The following is an 18,893-nucleotide window of genomic DNA, read 5'->3' on the forward strand; positions in this document are numbered from 1 at the left end:
TAAAACACTCAAAAATTCAATAAATTAAGCAATAACTTTTATTTCCTAAATTTTAATTTCTCTTCGTCCGTTCAGCACTTCTCCTTTGTGCCACCCTAATCCTCTGCTCTTCCAGCCTCTTCCTCCTTGCTTCCTCACTTTCCGTCCTCCTTTTATGAGCCACCCTCGCACGTTCTGCCGCTAATCTCTTCTGTCTTTCAGCTTCCGTTTCAGTTTTTCTCCGTTCAGCCATTCTGATTCTCTCTGATTCAAGTCTTTTCTGTCGTTGCTCTTCAGTTTCATCACGTCTTCTTATTACCGACCGTACTTTAGTCTTTAAACGTTCATCTTTCAGCATTTCACGTCTTCGTCGTTGTCTGGCTGCATTTGCCTGCTTTCTAGCTTCACGTTCTTCTGCTGTCTCATTTGAACGCTTTTCTTGCTTTCGGAGTCTGTCACGTTCACGTTTACGTTCAAGTTGACCGGGACTTAATGGACGTCTTTTTGGGTAGTGGACAGGCTCGCTTGAATACTGACTTGTGGACTGACTGATTTCATCTAGATAATTATCACAGTTGTCTAGATCGTCAGATGGATTGTAATTAAATTCATAATTTTGTATTTCTTCTGGTTCTTCCTTTATGTCCATTGGATCTGTGGACGGATTTTCAGTAAATTCAGGCTCTTGCTTCACTTCCGTTATTATAAAGCCTTGTGTCTCTAATGAATGATAATTATCAACAGCATTGCTGATTGTGTAGTCTGAGAAGGACATTGCTTCACTTTTTATGTCCTGTACTGGCCACTGACTTGAATCTGCTGGAAAGTCAATGTCATATTCCTCAAATCGACACAGTTTGTAGATCTCATTGAAGTGTCTGTTGTTGTCTAAAATTGAGTTGCGAAGTTCGATAGCTTTTAGGAGATTTTCTGTGCATTTTGGGCATATTAAGGCTGGACATTGCTTGAATTCGAGGATCTGGAATTGAAATTGTTGGGAATTAAGAATTATTTGAATTATTGAATTGTCAGGAATAGTCTGAAATGTGTTATATTTGGGCATCTACTTGATGTTGGATTGACATTGACCAGAATTGCTGAAGCTGGTTAATCGATCAAAAATCCGACAACAGGGTCGTGTGGCTATGACTTCAAGGTCAGATTCAAGTCAAATCCGACATCATACCAGAGTCAGGACATCCTAGAAGCTGATTTGGGATCAATCAACCGACTTGTGCTATTCTAGTAATCAGCAGGAAGACACAAGGCGTTACTCTGACCAGAAACCATGCTCAGGTCGATGATGGTCATTCTAAAGTGACTCTGGAGGGTCGAATCCATGCCAGAGTCACATTGTTCACTGTTCATTCACTCTAGGTCTCCATTACTTACTAAATTTAGGTCAAATAGTAAGATTTGGTCGTATTTGATCAAAGAAAGAGATCAGAGGAAGGAGAGGGGTTTTACCCCAAGTCCCCATCCCCTTCTGAACACATCCCCAGCTCCTGCATGATGCCATCAACACCAAACACCCTCAAAAACCCCATCAAATTTCCTCACCTTAAGTCCACACAATTCATAAATTTGTTTTCCTATTTTTCCATTATTATCAAAAATTTGATTAAATTTTGACGTCGTCTGAGCTTGAAGACAGACACGACAGACTTTATCGTCAAGTGACATCTTGTACAATTCTAATTTGAGTAGTCGAACTCGCTGAAATTGTCAATAAATTTGACAAAAAGTAAAGTTTTGTCAATTTCTTATTTTTGTACCAATTTAACATCTGATGAGAATTGTTTTGTAAACAAATGGATGGTTCGGACTTTTTGGGTAGTCCGACCGTCCCGCCAAAAGTAGACTGAGTTGGGTATTTGATGGAAATTGAGGATAAATTTAGAATTTTGATGGATTTTTGATGAAAATTTGAATTTTTGTTGAATTTTCAATGAATTTTGATTCAAAAAATTGTCAAAAATTCAAAAAAATTTCATAACGGTCAAAAAAAATTCAAACTCATCCGAGAAACTTTCACTTCCGCAAGGTCCGATCGCGAAAAAGACCACAAACAAAACATTCAAAAAATCATATTTTTTTTTGTGTATTTTTTATCAAACTTTTTGTCATTTTTCATCAAGCTATATCCAGCAAGTCATTAAGTCACCAATCATGTCTTTCGTAATTAACACACGAATTGACAAAAATAAGGAATTTCTTGATGCATTGCGGCATTCATGGGCAAATGAATTGGATAAAGATGTTAATTTCATATGTAAGGATCATATTGCTGTTAAAATCAACAGTTATGTCCTGGCATTGGCTAGTGGTAAGCTTAATATGAGATTTAAGACTGCATTTGACATTTTAAATGACTTTAATGTCCATTTTTAGAGTTTTTCAACTCATTATTGAAGAATATTGTTGACAAGCGGGAAGTTATAAACATTATTGTGCCTGACATACATCCAGACATCATGCGGAAGGTCGTTGAGTACATTTACATTGGATTTGTGTCGTTGGAGACTCGATTGATGGGAGGTAAGTGATATAATTGAATAAAAAGATGGATATTGAGGTTTATTAGGAAGATACAGCACCAAGGTTATTGAATTTTGGGTTGTAAAATTGTTTGGCGCCAATGGGGATGTTCGGAGGTTACGTGATGGTGAAAATTGGGGGTTTGGATCCAATTACCCTTAATATAGTGCTTTTTGACTGGATCATAAACCATAATTGGGTTCATCTTCATGCTCATCCTCTCTCATCCCCTGATCCGCTCATCCTTTGATCCGCTCATCCTTTGATCCGCTCATCCCTTAATTTGCTTATTTCTTGATCCGCTCATCCCTTGATCCGCTCATCTTTTGATCCGCTCATCCCTTGATACGCTCATCTCTTGATCCGCTCATCTCACATCCGCTCATCCTTTGATCCGCTCATCTCTTGTTCCGCTCATTGCTCTCATCCGCTCATCACTTGATCTGCTCATTGTTCCCATCCGCTCATATTACCCCTCAAATTCATATTTATCTCCAAAATTTAACCCCAACTTCCCCCTTTCATCTCTTCCTCAGAATTCATCGAAGCCTGCAATCTCCTTCAACTCAAAGCCACAATCAGCTGCGAGAAGAAGCTCGTCTTTGACAATCCAGTTGAAGCGACTCAAGCTCAACCCAATATCACCACAATGATTGAAGACTTTAGCACCGATATCAAATACACAACAACAACTGAAGACAACACGGAATATGAAATGACTCAAAAGACGGCGACTGGCGAGCAGCAGATTCTGGAAGTTTATGAGATTTCAAATATTGAGGATACAGACATTGCTTATGAGGATGCTATGGATGAGGATGAGACAGTTGAGGAACATTTTGAACTTGTTAATGTTATACCGGAAGCTGAGACATCACCGACAATGGCTGTTGATACATCAAGTGATGTTGTTAAGGTTAAACAGGATAAAAAGAAGAAAACTGTAATGGAACCGATTGAATTAAGAAGCAGCAAAACATCAACACCAAAATTAAATTCTAAAAATGTCGATGAGTCGATCATGCAACAGGCGGTTAATGAGATATTGTCGAATAGCAGCAGGTGAGTGCTTAGTTTGGGTATATTGGGATCAGATTTGGTTACTTTGAAGCTACAATCATCAAGTGTGATTGAGCGAAATTAAACTCATCAATTTCATTTAATTCTAATTCACTTTATTGGCACTTGAGCCTTAATTATATAAAATAGGATTATAAAAGGAATTTAAAATTTTTAGAAAATTTGTGAAGACTTCACTCAATCGCGGTATAAAGGGACTTCAACTATGTAAAATGAATTCGCCTTATGAGTGAATGCCTAATATGAAATTAATTCAACCGTTAAGTTGTTCCAAAAGCAAATTGTAAATTAACAAATTCAAATGTATAAACCAATCGTTAATACAATAATTCAACATTAACTATTAACTAATAATGAACTTAAAAACTATAATTCAATTCTGTCTTTCTCATAAAGACATCCTCCGGCCAACCAGAAATTCATTTTGTTTCTTCATCCTCCTCTAATAAAATGTCCTCATTGATTAATAAGCTGTTTTCTTCAGCTGACGATGATGATGAACTTGACGTGGAATCAGGTGCCTTTTTTGAGGCCACCTTTGCACTCCAGTTTATAACCTTGCGTTTAACTGGTGTCGCTAAGCGAATTTCGTCATCCGATGAATCATAGACTATACGAATCTTTTGTCGTGTGACATCTTTCGTGGTACTTGTGGCGCTGATTTGTGAATTGACATTAAGTGCACTTGATGCACTTGTAGTTGGTTGTGGTGCAATAACTGAAGTACTCGGGACTTGTTCCTGAGCAACTATGATGGGACTTGTTGTAGATTCCTGAATGTCTTGTACATTCTGGGAATTTATCACGTCACGATTAGTCAGCTTGCTTGACTTTTTACGAAGGGGCTTTGTAGATGATTTGTGCTTAATGACGAGCTGATTCATACGTTCAGCATCAATTGACCATTCACAAATGCCAAGATTGAAGATATGAGAGTCCGGAATTCTGACCAACATCGGAACATTTTCACTTAATAATGCAGATACTTCACGACCAAATACTAAATGCTTAGTGGGATTTGTCTCACCACCGATTTCTCGAGCCTCTCTTTGATTTAAATAGGTTACAAAACCGTCACTGCGTGTGCTGGCTTTGCGAGCGTCATAATTTAGACGAATGCCTGTTATTGTTGCTGTGTCTTCGAATGATGTAATTATTTGCAGTAAATAATTAGTTGCACCTTCACGTCCACGCTGTTTAATCAAGCCTTTGATATGTACTGATACCGGAATGCTTGCGTAGCGGTCGCTGCCATGACTTGTCAATAATGTTGCTCTTCCCAAAACTGAGTCTACAATCGTAGGAGCTTGAGCGTCTCTGCCATCACATACTAAGTCGATGTATGTCTGTTCCATAAAGCGTGCATCAATTAATGATGTACAATATACAAAAATCGTACGACCCAAGCGTTTAGCACGATAATCAGCAGTCCGAGCGATTCCAATAATGTGGCGAGAATACGGTGACAGCTTTAATAATAATTGATAGAGGCTGATTCGTGTTGGAATTTCATCGATACGTAATATATAGTAAGGCGTCACAGGAACAGATTGTGCATCAGATTGAGGGAGGACCATCTTCTTTACTAAAACGATAATAAGAATAAAAATGATAATTAAATATCTCGTCTTGTACGAGGTAATAAATTTTGAAAATAATTCATGAGCTAAGCTTAATAATTCATATAGTGACAAGTTGGATGCAACTAGTCATATAGCTTTAATTTCAATTTTCGCTAAGCGCTTGACGCTGCGATTTTTCTTTGTTGATCCATCAGGCATGAGCAAGTCGACGACACGACCAATTTTATCACGTCCAGGATAAATTTTCAGAACTTTTGCTCGTTCCCATGCTTTCCTTGTTTTATTTGGGTCAATTAACAACACCAAATCTCCTGTTTTTATTGGCTTAAAATTCCTGAACCATTTAGTTCTTTTGGTAAGTACAGGAAGATAGTAGGCTACAAATTTTCGTGCCATTTCATCGGCTAATAATCTTCCTCGCCTGTATTGATCTTTGTCACTCAAGGGATCCGGAATTGATTTGATTCCATGTATTGAAGGCAGTAGTGGCCATCCACTTCGATATTTAGCAAGATGGTGTGGGGTTAATACCTCTTCGTCCTCTGCGCTGATCGGGTTATGAGTAAGAGGACGACAGTTGATCCTATGAGCTGCCTCTTGTAAGGCAATATTAAACTCAGTTTTTGATATCTTCTTTCCCTCAACTGCTTCTTGAATGGATCTTTTGACTGTTTGAATAAGACGTTCGTAAAACGCTCCAAACCAGGGAGATTGTACTGGTATGAACGACCAAGATGCATAAGACTTTTGAGCCAAGCTACCTTCTAGTTCCTTTTTTGAGGACTTAAGGAAATCGATTAGTTTTGCACTATCGCTATGAATTATATTGGCTACGCCAACAAAATTGGTGCCGTTGTCGGAAATGAATTCCTTAACGGGACCGTGGCTTGTCCACAAAGTCATGATAGCCTCAAATACTGCTAGTGATGATAAACTGTCTATTACGTGCAACTGGATAAATCGTGACATCACACATGTGAAAATCAAGATCCATACCTTCTTTTGATGATTGTTTCTGGCATGAACAATAAAAGGTCCTGCACAGTCGAGACCTGTTACCTGAAAAGGCTTTAAATCAGCGTCGACTCTTACACTTGGTAGCGCTGACATCTTGTATTCGACGGGATTTGCTCTTCTAAATCCACAATAGTTGCACAATGACTTAACATTACCTAAAGCTGCTCTCAATTGTGGCATCCAGAACTTTGAACGGAATTCCGCAACTTGTGCCTCAATACCAACATGCCTATACTTATAATGTAAGTCAAATAATAAAGCGAGACTTAATTCGCTTTTCCTCGGCACGAGCGGTGCTAACTTCTGAGCATAAGAGTTAGTTTTGGGGTCCACTCTCGAATTGATTCTAATAAGACCATTAGAATCCATAAAGACATCCAGTTGAAGCAGCTCTACATTGCTGATCCTCTTTCCTTTTCTTAATTTTTCATATTCCACAGGATACGCTTCTCGTTGAATCCTTCTAATAATAAACAGTTCAGCACGTAAAATTTCTTCTTTTGTTAAAACGTGGAAATTTTTTGTTGCTTTAATTTTCTGTCTAGCTTGAAGGTCATTCCACTGCTTTGACTTGAGTAATGGAATTATCGCTTCATAATAAAATTTCAGAGCTCGGCCAACAGCTCTTACCAATTTGGACCAACGACTAATAATTGTTGGGCTTAATATATCAATTATATAATCGTTAGCGAGCATACAGTCGATTGGAGGAAGTTTTATTAATGGAGTTACATTAATACTTTCAATAGATCCCACTATAGACTGCGGTGATACTATAACCTTTTGTTTCGGCCAATGCTCTTTTGGCACTTTCAAAAATGTAGGTCCTTGCAACCATACACTATTGAAGTCCGCAAAGTTGAATCTCCTAAATTTAGTTGCTAAATCCGCTGCGTTGTTTTTGCTGTCTACATGATTCCACTGGCTTTGATCTGTCAATTCGAGAATTTCTTCCACCGGTGAAACAGTGAACCTTGGAAGTTTGATGTTGTCGTTTTTGAGCCAATGCAGCACGATTTCACTGTCTGTCCATTGAAACATTGATAAATCAAACTCTTTATGAAGCTTCCTTATTGTGTTCGCTAACCTCGCTGCTATTAATGCTGATAATAATTCGAGTCTCGGCATTTCACTGATCTCGGATTTTGTCTTGATTTTAATTGGTGCTACTTTTGCTTTTGACATTACAAAGCTGACTTGACGATAACCGTTGAATGTGCCAACCAAATATGCTACTGCTGCGATAGCCTCTTTGCCGGCATCACAAAATGTATGCAGTTCCAAACTAGAAGCTTGTGACATATTATAAGAAGAAAAGCGTAGACGGGGAATTTTCAATAAAGAAACTTTTTCCAAATCATTTAACCAATGTAACCAAGCCTTGTGCTCTTCATCATCTATTTCCTCATCCCAATCAAGCCTCTTCCTCCAAGATCGTTGTAAAAGAATTTTTCCTCTAATGATGCAATGACTTATTAGTCCTAATACGTCAAAGATTCGAGCGATAGTTGAACATTGGTCTCTCTTGGTCGGCTTATGTCCACATTCTTTGACCAACTTTATAAAAGCATTTTTGTTGAGATTAAATTCGAATGCATCTGTTTTAGGGTTCCATGCAACTCCTAAAACCTTAGTTGTGTACGTGGATTCTTCTGCAGATAAAAAATCGAAGCTTTCACGCTTCACGTTTTCGACCTTTAATGCTTGCAGCACTTCCATGCTGTTACTTTGGAACCCTATCAGGTCCCAATTGATTGACTTAAGAATTTCGATGCTTTGCGACGCCACTTCAATTGCAGAATCTATTGTTTCCTCACTGCTTATCATGTCGTCCATATAGGTGAGTTCCTTTAATGCCCTTGCGGCTTTAGGATACTTGGACTCCCATTTTTCAGCTGTTCTATTTTTCACCATTTGTGCTACAAAGGGACTACACTTTGGCCCGAAGAGCATTACCTTCATTACGTAGATTTGCATCGGATCGTTCAAATTGTGTCTCCACAGGATGCGTTGGCATTGTTGATCCTCTTCACAAATGAATATTCTGTGAAACATTGATTTCACATCACCAGTAAATGCGTACTTGTTCATTCGCATTCGCATTAATGGTAGCAACATGTCCACTAACAAGTTCGGTCCCATTAGAAGATTGTCGTTTAATGATGTTCCATTGTAGCGAGCTGATGCATCATACACATTACGTGTTTTAATCGGGTGCTTATTTTGATTGACGACTAAAGACATCGGTACATAATTTACATTCGGCCACTTTCCATTTATGTCCTTTTCTGTTGCCGGGCGGACATAATTTTGCTCTATCAGTTCCATAAAGTTGTTATTGTAAGCTTCCAACAATTCTGGTGTCCTTTTCAATTTATTCTCTTGTCCTATTTGTCTCTTGTAGACCATTGGATAATTATTTGGAAGTATCGGCTTGTCCGATTTCCAAATTAGTGGAACTTCCACTGAACCATTTGGTAAAATCTTTATTCCCTTTTCAACTTTGTCAATTGCTAGTTTCTCATCTTTGGTAAAATATTCATGGTATGGTTTGATACCTAAACTGTCTATGGAGCACGAAAAAGTATAAATTCTGTTCAATTCTTCTTTTGCAGTAATCATCTCTTCATCTTGATTCTCTATTTCACCTCCTTGATTTGAATTCACAGTATACGCTTGCTTCAAACATTCCAAAGCTCCACCATATATAGTATAACCAAGCTTACTTCGAATAGCCACTGGTTTGTTTTCTCCATCTTGTATAACTGGTTCTATTGCTTCAAAAGCATAAGCGTGTGTTGATCCTATCAAGATGGATGGAACGGCATTTTCATATGAAGCAAAAGGAACATTCCTTAAATAACGAAATTGCTTTTTTAAGGCTTCGACATTCAAAGAACGAGGCGGCAATGATAAATCAGCTACAGCAAAGCAGTTGTCCAATTCAAGTATTTCATTTCCATGTCCAACACCAGAAATTTTCAACTTGACTTTCTTGGCCTCCACTAATTTTTTTGTTGAATCTGTCCATTGAAGTTCGATAGTACATTCTTCACCTATTAATTGTAGATCATCCACTAATTCTTTCTTAATTAATGTAATTTCCGCCGCTGAATCACCAATTGCATAGCCTAAAGCATTAACCTTGTTGCCATAAAAAATTGTCTTGAACAATTTTATAGTTCTTTGAGAACTTTCAGCTATCGTACATAATTGAGAAGTAAATGTTGTGTAAGGTTTGGTGCTACTCCTACTATCTGGTGGACTGCATGGGTAGCCTTGCACTACCTGCACTTGCGTTGGTTTTTGATTTTGAACCGCCGCTGATATGTGGTTATTTAAGCCTGATACTGACGGCTGATTAACATTTGTTGATGATGAATGTTGTTGCAATTGTTCATGCTCCTCAATTTTTTCCTTTGCTCTTGCAGCATTGGAATTTGAATTGTGCCTTCGTTGTTGCTTCTTGAAGGGTTTGAATGAATTGAAGGTACTTCTTCCTCTATGAAGTGTTATATGATGTTTAGCGGTACACCTCATGTTCTTGTCGATCTTAAATCCACATCCTGATTTGATATCACAATCCTTCGCCATATGATCTGATGTCAATATACAATTCATGCATATCCCCTTTGATCTAAGGGTGTTGTACTTTTCATCCATTCTCATGTCACGGTAAGCCTTGCACTCAACCGTGAAATGATTTGTTTTCGAACAGATCGCACATCTTTTGTTCAATTGTTTAACCTTGTCCATATTATAGCCCAAGTATTTGGCGTTTGAGTTATCTCGAATCTCATATTTATAACTATCAGAGTTATAAATCGAATTCTTAAATGCGCTGTTGTTGACTGATGCTGACATAACTTGATAGTCCTTAGACTTATTCTTAGTACCCTTGTCATCATCGAATTTGAAATTTCCTAAAGGTAACGTCTTGGATAAATTGTTGAGAAATTCAAACTGGACATCAAGTCTCTCCATCCTTGTTGTTGCTGTTGGATGTTTTTCATAATAATATTTATAGTAAAGTTCCTGATGATATGGCTCTAGCTGATTATGAAGCCTGGATGATATACTGGAATCTGCTATCGATATGCCTGCATAACTGCAAGCTGCCATAAAATTAGCTATTCGGGTCGTTACCTCCACACACGATGCGTGAGTTAAGGGTTTGGCAAGTTTCAAATTAAATAATTTATTACGAGCACTTTCCACAACAATACTTGAATTACCAAAACTATCCTTGAGATAGTCCATAATTCTTTGCGATGACATGTTTAAGTACAAACTGTCAATGCGCGCTAAGGCTTGTCCTGTTAACGCTTGACGAATGTGTGATTTCATTTGTTCGTCGGAGTATTCTCCTTCTGTCCAGTTCCTCATGACGGCTCTTTCAAATGTCAACCATCTTTCCGGATTACCATCAAATTTATCTATCTTTGGCAGGTTCCGACGAATTTCATTCAATGACAATTTATTAAGCTGCCTCAAAGTTGTTTCGATGTGATTATCACTATCGCTAATGTCTGTTGGACGTGGCTCAGCATGTTGATGATTTGCATTACTGTCCTTAACTCCAATCATTGAATTAATAATTTGACTGGATTGTCTGATCTCTTCTTCTATTCGAGTCGATGCCTTATTTGCATTGAGTACTGCATTTGCAAATGAGGACTCTTGCGCCAATTGAGTATCTCTATTGGATCTTGTTCCAATAGAGCTCATATGTGCTGACGATGACTGCAGCAACTCCATAATTTGCGACATTTGTTGGCTCTGTGCGAGGACCAGTTGTTTTAATTCCTTGTTGGACTTCCGTATTGAGATATATTTCCTTTGTAACTTGCTTACGTCGGTTCTCAAATTACTTGATATTAATTGTCCATCGCCATTGACATGTAATGACTGTTCCTGCATTTCATCGTAATCAGAACTTGATTCTGAAGAGACTTCAAGATGCATGTCATCCTTAATAAATCCTTTGATTCGATCATCAAAAGATAAAGAATAATTTTCTGAGTTCACCAATGCCTGTGCAGCTGCATTCATAGGATTAGCAAGACAATTTTGACACATCCAAGGGAGCTGCTGTTCCGTCAATTTTGAAAAATCAGTTCCTGAACATCTTAAGTGATAAATACAATTGCATGTTATACACAGCACCAACTTTTGAAGATCCTCTTGTTCTTGCTCTAATTGCTGTGCATTAAACCATTTGCAGGAATTATTCAAAGCGCATCGTACATTATCCTTTACTAAATGCACAGAAAAAATGTAATTGTTGATTACTTTACTTGTTGGATATTTGTTGCGATATTGTAGCTTTGCATTGGGATCAACCAAAAATAGTTGAGCTAAACTGCCTAATTCTTCAGCACTCATGTTCAAGGATTGGTTATTTGATAATGATAATAATGATAATAATGATGATGATGTGACTTGATCACAATAAATTACTCGACTTGATTAATGTCAAGTTCAATGATGCGTTTAGTTCACTACGACAATAATTATTTTCTACTTGCTAGAAATAATTAATGTTGAACTTTCGCGTTGATTCTCGATGACTTTCAAATTTCCTTCGAATTAAATGCACCTTTGTATTGGTTTACTAATCGCTCTTGAGACGACTTGATGAGGCTGCGTCTACTGTCTGACTGTCTGACATAAATTTGCACTTATATTTAAAGTGACTTAAAAACGTTTGCACTTTGTTGAAAAGTGACTGACTGACAATGCGTTCCGACTTGAAGACCTTGTTGACTTTCCAACTTGTATGGTGCCTCTTGAATGGCGGTAAAAGTCGTCTCTTGTCTGACGACTTTATATGTTGACTGACTAGTAACAATGCCTTTTGCTAGGCGGTAAAAGTCGTCTCTTGTCTGACGACTTTATGTGCTTCCTTACTTGAAAATTCGATTTGATGAATTTGATGTGAGTCTTTTGTGCGACTCGTTGACCAGAAATGGTATCTCTGTAGTCTTGAATTAGCGGGGATTGGCTTCTTGTAAGCAAATCGTTTTTTTTGTTTCGTGAAAAGAGAAAAAAAACAAAAAGGTTAAAATTCTATTGTTACTTACTACAGAGATTTTCTGATGATTCTGGTCAACTGGATCTATCAAGTGCTTCTTTTTAGGATTCGGTAACTTCAGCTGGCTGCTTTCCGTGCCTTCAGATGCTTCACACGACTTTAAATGATGCGATTTAAATTTACGCGACCGAAATTTTCGCGAAACTTGACACGCTGAAAATTTTTCAGAATTTTTATGAAACTTTTAATTTCTCACTTAAGTTAATTAAATTTCACAATATTCACTAATTATTGAACACTTTATATTAAGTTAATAGGATAGAGCACGAGATTTATTTTATTGGCAACTTTTTCACAATTTTGCACTTATTTCAAAATTTTCTAAAAATATGTGATTGAGCGAAATTAAACTCATCAATTTCATTTAATTCTAATTCACTTTATTGGCACTTGAGCCTTAATTATATAAAATAGGATTATAAAAGGAATTTAAAATTTTTAGAAAATTTGTGAAGACTTCACTCAATCGCGGTATAAAGGGACTTCAACTATGTAAAATGAATTCGCCTTATGAGTGAATGCCTAATATGAAATTAATTCAACCGTTAAGTTGTTCCAAAAGCAAATTGTAAATTAACAAATTCAAATGTATAAACCAATCGTTAATACAATAATTCAACATTAACTATTAACTAATAATGAACTTAAAAACTATAATTCAATTCTGTCTTTCTCATAAAGACAATCAAGTTTGGGTTGGACTCGGCTAATATAAACCTAGAATCATCAAGAATTAGTTGAATTAGCTAAGTTTGAAAGACAATCATCAAAATTGGGTTGGATTCGGCTAATATGAACCTAGAATCATCAAGATTTAGTTGAATTAGCTAAGTTTGAAATACAATCATGAAGATTGGGTTGGAATCGGCTAATATGAACCTAGAATCATCAAGATTTAGTTGAATTAGCTAAGTTTGAAAGAAAATCATCAAGATTGGGTTGGATTCGGCTAATATGAACCTAGAATCATCAAGATTTAGTTGAATTAGCTAAGTTTGAAATACAATCATGAAGATTGGGTTGGAATCGGCTAATATGAACCTAGAATCATCAAGATTTAGTTGAATTAGCTAAGTTTGAAAGAAAATCATCAAGATTGGGTTGGATTCGGCTAATATGAACCTAGAATCATCAAGAATTAGTTAAATTAGCTAATTTTAAAAGACAATCATCAATATTGGGTTGGATTCGGCTAATATGAACCTAGAATCATCAAGAATTAGTTGAATTAGCTAAGTTTGAAAGACAATCATCAATATTGGGTTGGATTCGGCTAATATGAACCTAGAATCATCAAGATTTAGTTGAATTAGCTAAGTTTAAAAGAGAATTACAAAAATCTGATCAATTTAAGTGAAAAAACTACAAAATTCCTCAATCTAATCCAATTTTCCAACTCATTTTCAGCTTCCGACTTGTCAGCGAAAAGTACAACATCCCAAAGACTCTCCTCTGGCGTCGCGCAAAGAAGCTTGGCTACGTTAAAACTGAAAAACAGAAAGACGACATTCGTGTAATGGCAATTGAAGCAATTAAACAAGGTGAGAGTCTTATCAGCCTTAGTAAACGCTACAACATCCCAATATCGACCTTACATCGTGAGAAATTAAAGCTTTACGAGAAGGGTCAACTGCCGGACAATGTCAATCTGAAGAATCGATCACGTGGCGAGGACTATGATGACAGATTAAGGAACGCAATTACTGAGATTTTGAATGGAAAGAGTCAAAATGAGATTGCCAAAAAGTACAGCATACCGAAGACGACAATATGGAGAATTATCAAGAAAATGGACTCAAAAGGTGAAGGATCAGGCACGCCAGTGACACCAAATTCGGAGATTGTTGAGCAACTGATGCAGTTGAGTAAGAAGAGGATGGTTAAGGATGACTCGAGCTTTGAGGACGACAAATAGGAACAAATTAAATTGAGATTTTTTTTGAAAAAAATTGAAATATTTTGTTATTAATTTTTAAGGAAAAATCGGTTAGAAATTAAGAATTTTAAAGTTAAAAGTTGAAAGAATTGAACGAAAAAAAAATCAAAATTTAATTTGAAAAAAAAAAATGTTCAGTTTTAGTTGATTTAGGAAGTTGAAAATTCTATAATTTTTTAAAAATTTCAATTTAGAATTTTTAAATATTAAAATTTGAAAATTTTAAGTTTGAAATTTTAAAATAAAAAAAATTAAAATTTTCAAATTTTTGAATTTAAAATTCTAGTTTCTGAAAATTCTGAATTTAATTTAAAAGTTAAAAATTTTGAATTTAAAATTATTGAATTTAAAAATTTGTAATTGTAAAATTTAATAGTTTAAAATTTCAAATTTAATAATTTAAATTTTCATAAAATTTAAATTTTCATAAAATTTAAATTTTTAAATTTTATTCTTTAAAAATGTTAACTTTTTTAATGTTAACTATTATTTTTAAAAATTTATAATTTGAATTATAATTCATTAAAGTTTAAATAAATATCAATAATAATTTTTAAAAGAACAAAAAATTAATTTTTTTAAATATTTTTATTCTAACTCATTTAACGCTTTTAAAACATTTGAATTTATAGAAAAACAAAAAAATAATTATTTACATTTTGGTTTATGTTTTAAGAGCTAACATAAAAAAAAACAAAAAAAGTTAATTTTTTGAGTGCAAATGTGCATTAAATTAAATTTAAATAATTTAAAATCATTTCAAAAATGTCACAAATCAATAAAACACAAAGGTAAAGTTAATTGTAATTTATTTTGATCATTTTATTTCAATTTAAACTCGTCATGGATCGATCATGGATTGTTGTTGTTAATTAGTGTTGTTGTATTAATATTTTGAAGATTTGATGCATCTTGTGCTACTGTATGGAGTATATAAACTCTTAATAATACCAATTAAAATACTTAAATCGTGTAATAAGGAAGATGTAAGTCGTTATTTATCGTATATTAAGAATAAATTGCCCGGTTAATTGATTAATACACCAGCTTTGGCCGGCGTTGATCAGTCTTAGTGCTGGATTTTGTTTGTATCTTGGCCTGAGATCAGATTTTTTGATATCTTTGCCTGGTGCCTTCCGAATGTGCTAAGAATTTATTCGTAATCAAGAAACCTGATTGATCATCGATCATTTGATCATTTTTGAAAGATAACAACAATAACGATCAATTAATCTCATCTATCTGCCTTAGAAAAGTTGACTTAGATTTTAAATGCAATAATATCATTCAAAATTTGAGTCAACTTTGAGATTTCCTAGAAATAATCTAATTTAAAATTTAAAGCCAAAAAGAGTACAACTCCATTTTTGAATCCGACTCCAGTGGACAACTGTTAACTAAACTGATCACTTATCAATCAATTGAATAATCATTCAAATTAAGATAATAATATTATTCAAATTTCAGGAACATCCAGCCTCACAAACAACTAACAATCACTGACCTACCTCACAAAATACTCGAAAAAATATTAAATTATGTCACAAAAGATCACAAGCAGCTGCATTTAGTTTGCAAAGCATTTTATGAAATTATTTGCAAAATCTACGAAGACAAAATTTGGTTCCAGTTGAAGTCTTATGATATTGTAAGTATTCTATTTTCAGTAGAGTAACTGCCCAAGTGGTGTATCCGTTAGATTAAGAATAAGTCACCGTGTTGAATGACAAAACATCAAAAATGACTAATAAGTGGTCTAATGGCTTTTTTGGGTTCCAAAAATGGGATTTGTTGAGGTCACACGGGATGTTGTGATGGATTGTTCACTAATTACGTATCAGAGAGTGGGAAAGAGATCTAAACACTAAGACCAAGACTTCCTAGTCGTCTGTCGAGACCAAAACGTCGAAGAACTTCATTTTAGTTTCAGTCTCAGTTTTGGTCTCATTCTTGATCTCAGCATAGGTCCCTGTATCGGTTTTATTCCTGTAAATTCATCAAAATCAAGACTTTTGGATCTTGACTGGAAGAATCTATTGGGCTGGAGGTGGTGCGGTTATAAGCCTTAAACAATTGATTTGCTCAAGTGACTTCTCGTGACGATCATTCTTGTCTTGATAGGGACATAAAGAAGTGGTTGAGTTGTTAAATGATTGAGATTAGGTTATTGGCCGGATTTTGAAGGGTTTAAAGGGTTAAATGGGTCAAAAAGTTGATTTTTCGCTCTACGTCATAAGTGAACGACCCCCAATATGCCTGCAAATTCAATAAATAATCAAATCTCCTTCAATTTCCACAGATTATCAACGATGAACGTCTCGAAAAGCTTAAATCTCTCACATTACCAATGTCCAACTGCAAGTTACGTCAGCTTAGAAACCTAAAATTATCCTACATGCAGGATGTGACTGAAGATGGATGTGAGCTGTTCTGGGAGTTCCTCGACGTTCAAGGAACATTCATCTACAAGCTAATCATCGAGGCACGAATCAAAATTGAAATTTTTAACAAAATCATATCAAAAGTTGAGAATTTAGAGGAACTGACGTTGGAAAAGTTTGAAATTGTCGATGACTGTGGGGAAGTTTTGGATCTTTGTGGACTAGGCAGGCTGCACAGCTTGTCATTTGATGCCTGCGAGAAATTTGACTTCAAAAGGCTGAAAATGAAGGAAAATATTTTAAAAATTTTCAAATTTAACTCCAGTTATTGTGCTGATGACTTTTCCAACGGTTTGCAGGCATTCCTAGCTACACAAAAGGAACTAAAGCAGGCAAGCTTCCCAAAATCGTACACAGGACTTCGAAAATTGACGAAAAATTTCCTCAAAAATTCAAAACTTGACAAACTCGAGTGGAACGAGTTTTATGAAAATGAGGAAAATTCGAGGAAAATTGTTGAGGAAATTTTCATACAGCAGGAAAATTTAACGGAATTGAAATTTTTGGTGCCAATTTGGGATGAAATTTTGGTTAAATTGGTGAAAAATGGCAAAAATTTGACAAATTTTAGTGGAAATTTTGGGGAAATTGACGGGAAAAGTGTGGAAAAACTGCTGAAATTGAAAAGTTTGAGCTATTTTGAGGTTATAAATGCAGACCTGGACTCATTTTCGTCGGAAAATTGCATTATGGATGTTGAGCCGGAAAATGTGGCCAAAAAATTAAAATTTGACGATTCTAACCTCAAAATTGGAAATTTGTCCACGTTGGTGCTGAAAAATTGCACATTTTCCGACCCATCGACCCCAAAAAATCTCGCAAAGGAACTGACCAGCCTGAAAGTCCTCAAATGTGAGTCATTCAGCACACCAAATTTAAAATTTGATTTTAACGAAATTTTCCAAAATTTTCATCAAGTTGAAGAGTTGATTTTTTATGAATTTTGTGACATGTTTAGGGATGACTCCTACCAACTGGACAGCCACAAAGTCCACCAAAATTCTAACCTCAAAATTTTAAAAATTCATTTTCCAATTCGATTAAATTTTTCAAATATAGAAATTTTAAATTTAAATTTTCCAAATTTAACGGATTTTGAAGTTTATATCCACAATCAGGAACAAAAAAGTTTTAAAAATGAACTTTTTTATATTTTTCAAAATTTTAAAAAATTAGAAAAAATTTTCATAACTTTTGCATTTACTTGCGAAATTGATTTTGAAATTTTTGAATTAATTAAAAGTAAGCAAAATTTAAAATTTTTATATTTGGAAAATGTTGGATTTAAGGATGGGAAAATGAAGGGAAAAGTTGAAATTTTAAAGGATCAATTTGAGGAAATTGAAATTTTAGCTGAACAGGAATACGGGTATGCAAATTGTTATGTGATCTCAATTGCTAAAAATCATTGCATTTATAATTCAAAATTAAGCAGTATTAATGATTATATTGAAGTTTCAACTTATAATGATGAAAGGTTCTTTTTATAATTTAAAGTTTAAGTTTATTTTAGTTTTAAAAAAGTAAATTCAATAATAAAATTCTTTAAAATAATTTAAAATAATTAAATAAAAAAAAAGTCAAAAAATATTTGAAAAAATCAAAAAAAAAATTTAATTTTAAAAAATTTTTAAATTTTCAAAATTGAAATTTTCTAAATTTTCAAAATTTGAATTTTTAAATTTTTTTTAAATTTTTTAAATTTTCAATATTTTTTAATAAATTTTTAAAATTGAAATTTTTTTAAATTCTAAAACCTGAAATTTTTTTAATTTTTAAAATTGAAAGTTTATATTCAAAATTGAAATAAAATTAGAAAATTTTGAAAGTTTTAAAATTCCAATAAATTAGAAAATTTTAAAAAGATTGAAATTTTGAAACTTTATTAAAAATTTGAAAATTCATTCAATTCTTTTTAAATTTTTTCAAATTTTAAATTTTTAAAATATTTTAGAGTTTTAAATTTTTTAAAAAATTTTAAATTTTCTACTTTTATTTGAATTTTGAGAATTTAAAAGATTCAAATATGAAAGTGAAAAAGTTTTAAACTTAAAAATTTGAAATTTGAAAAAAAAAATTAAAGTAGAAAATTTAAAATTTAAAAATTTGAAAAAAATATTTAAAAACGTGAAGTTTGAATTTTGAAATTTTTTTAAAATTTTAAGTTTGAATTGTTTTCAAATTTTAAAAAATTTAAATTAGTTTGCAAAAATTAAAAAAAAAAA

General features: G+C 34.3%; 3 protein-coding genes and 1 long non-coding RNA gene across 4 annotated transcripts; 2 read left to right on the top strand and 2 right to left on the bottom strand.

The window, feature by feature from the left end:
• Nucleotides 1–15: 15 nt before the first annotated feature.
• On the bottom strand, nt 16–1,761 carry LOC139099787 (uncharacterized). Its single transcript, XM_070652309.1, has 2 exons — nt 1,540–1,761; nt 16–958 (listed from the first exon to the last, which is right to left on the bottom strand). Exons 1-2 carry the CDS (start codon nt 1,660–1,662, stop codon nt 53–55), a joined length of 1,029 nt encoding a protein of 342 aa, XP_070508410.1. The 5' UTR covers nt 1,663–1,761; the 3' UTR covers nt 16–52.
• A 267-nt stretch (nt 1,762–2,028) lies between these two features.
• LOC139099781 (uncharacterized) lies at nt 2,029–14,378 on the top strand. Its single transcript, XM_070652299.1, has 4 exons — nt 2,029–2,305; nt 2,371–2,517; nt 3,054–3,579; nt 13,699–14,378. The coding sequence occupies exons 1-4, from the start codon at nt 2,149–2,151 to the stop codon at nt 14,204–14,206; spliced, it is 1,338 nt and encodes a 445-aa protein (XP_070508400.1). The 5' UTR covers nt 2,029–2,148; the 3' UTR covers nt 14,207–14,378.
• On the bottom strand, nt 3,704–11,928 carry LOC139099786 (uncharacterized). The gene is made up of 2 exons (XM_070652308.1): nt 11,797–11,928; nt 3,704–5,182 (listed from the first exon to the last, which is right to left on the bottom strand). Exon 2 carries the CDS (start codon nt 5,172–5,174, stop codon nt 4,017–4,019), a length of 1,158 nt encoding a protein of 385 aa, XP_070508409.1. The 5' UTR covers nt 5,175–5,182; nt 11,797–11,928; the 3' UTR covers nt 3,704–4,016.
• A 517-nt stretch (nt 14,379–14,895) lies between the features above and the next one.
• On the top strand, nt 14,896–18,139 carry LOC139099795 (uncharacterized). Its single transcript, XR_011545362.1, has 3 exons — nt 14,896–15,018; nt 15,695–15,875; nt 16,527–18,139. It is a non-coding gene; the product is annotated as an uncharacterized lncRNA (long non-coding RNA).
• The last annotated feature ends 754 nt before the right edge of the window (nt 18,140–18,893 follow it).

Source organism: Chironomus tepperi, unplaced genomic scaffold (genome assembly GCF_022539635.2).
Source record: "Chironomus tepperi strain 1889 unplaced genomic scaffold, CSIRO-AGI_Ctep_v1 contig_486, whole genome shotgun sequence".
Taxonomy (NCBI): Eukaryota; Metazoa; Arthropoda; class Insecta; order Diptera; family Chironomidae; genus Chironomus; species Chironomus tepperi.

Coding starts and splice junctions, on each gene's coding strand:
- LOC139099787 (XM_070652309.1), bottom strand. CDS start 1,662: ATGTCACTTGACGATAAAGTCTGTCGTGTCTGTCTTCAAGCTCAGACG. Junction 959..1,539: donor ATGAATTGTGTGGACTTAAG/GTGAGGAAATTT, acceptor TTTCAATTCCAG/ATCCTCGAATTCAAGCAATG.
- LOC139099786 (XM_070652308.1), bottom strand. CDS start 5,174: ATGGTCCTCCCTCAATCTGATGCACAATCTGTTCCTGTGACGCCTTAC.
- LOC139099781 (XM_070652299.1), top strand. CDS start 2,149: ATGTCTTTCGTAATTAACACACGAATTGACAAAAATAAGGAATTTCTT. Junction 2,518..3,053: donor GGAGACTCGATTGATGGGAG/GTAAGTGATATA, acceptor TCTCTTCCTCAG/AATTCATCGAAGCCTGCAAT. Junction 3,580..13,698: donor ATATTGTCGAATAGCAGCAG/GTGAGTGCTTAG, acceptor ACTCATTTTCAG/CTTCCGACTTGTCAGCGAAA.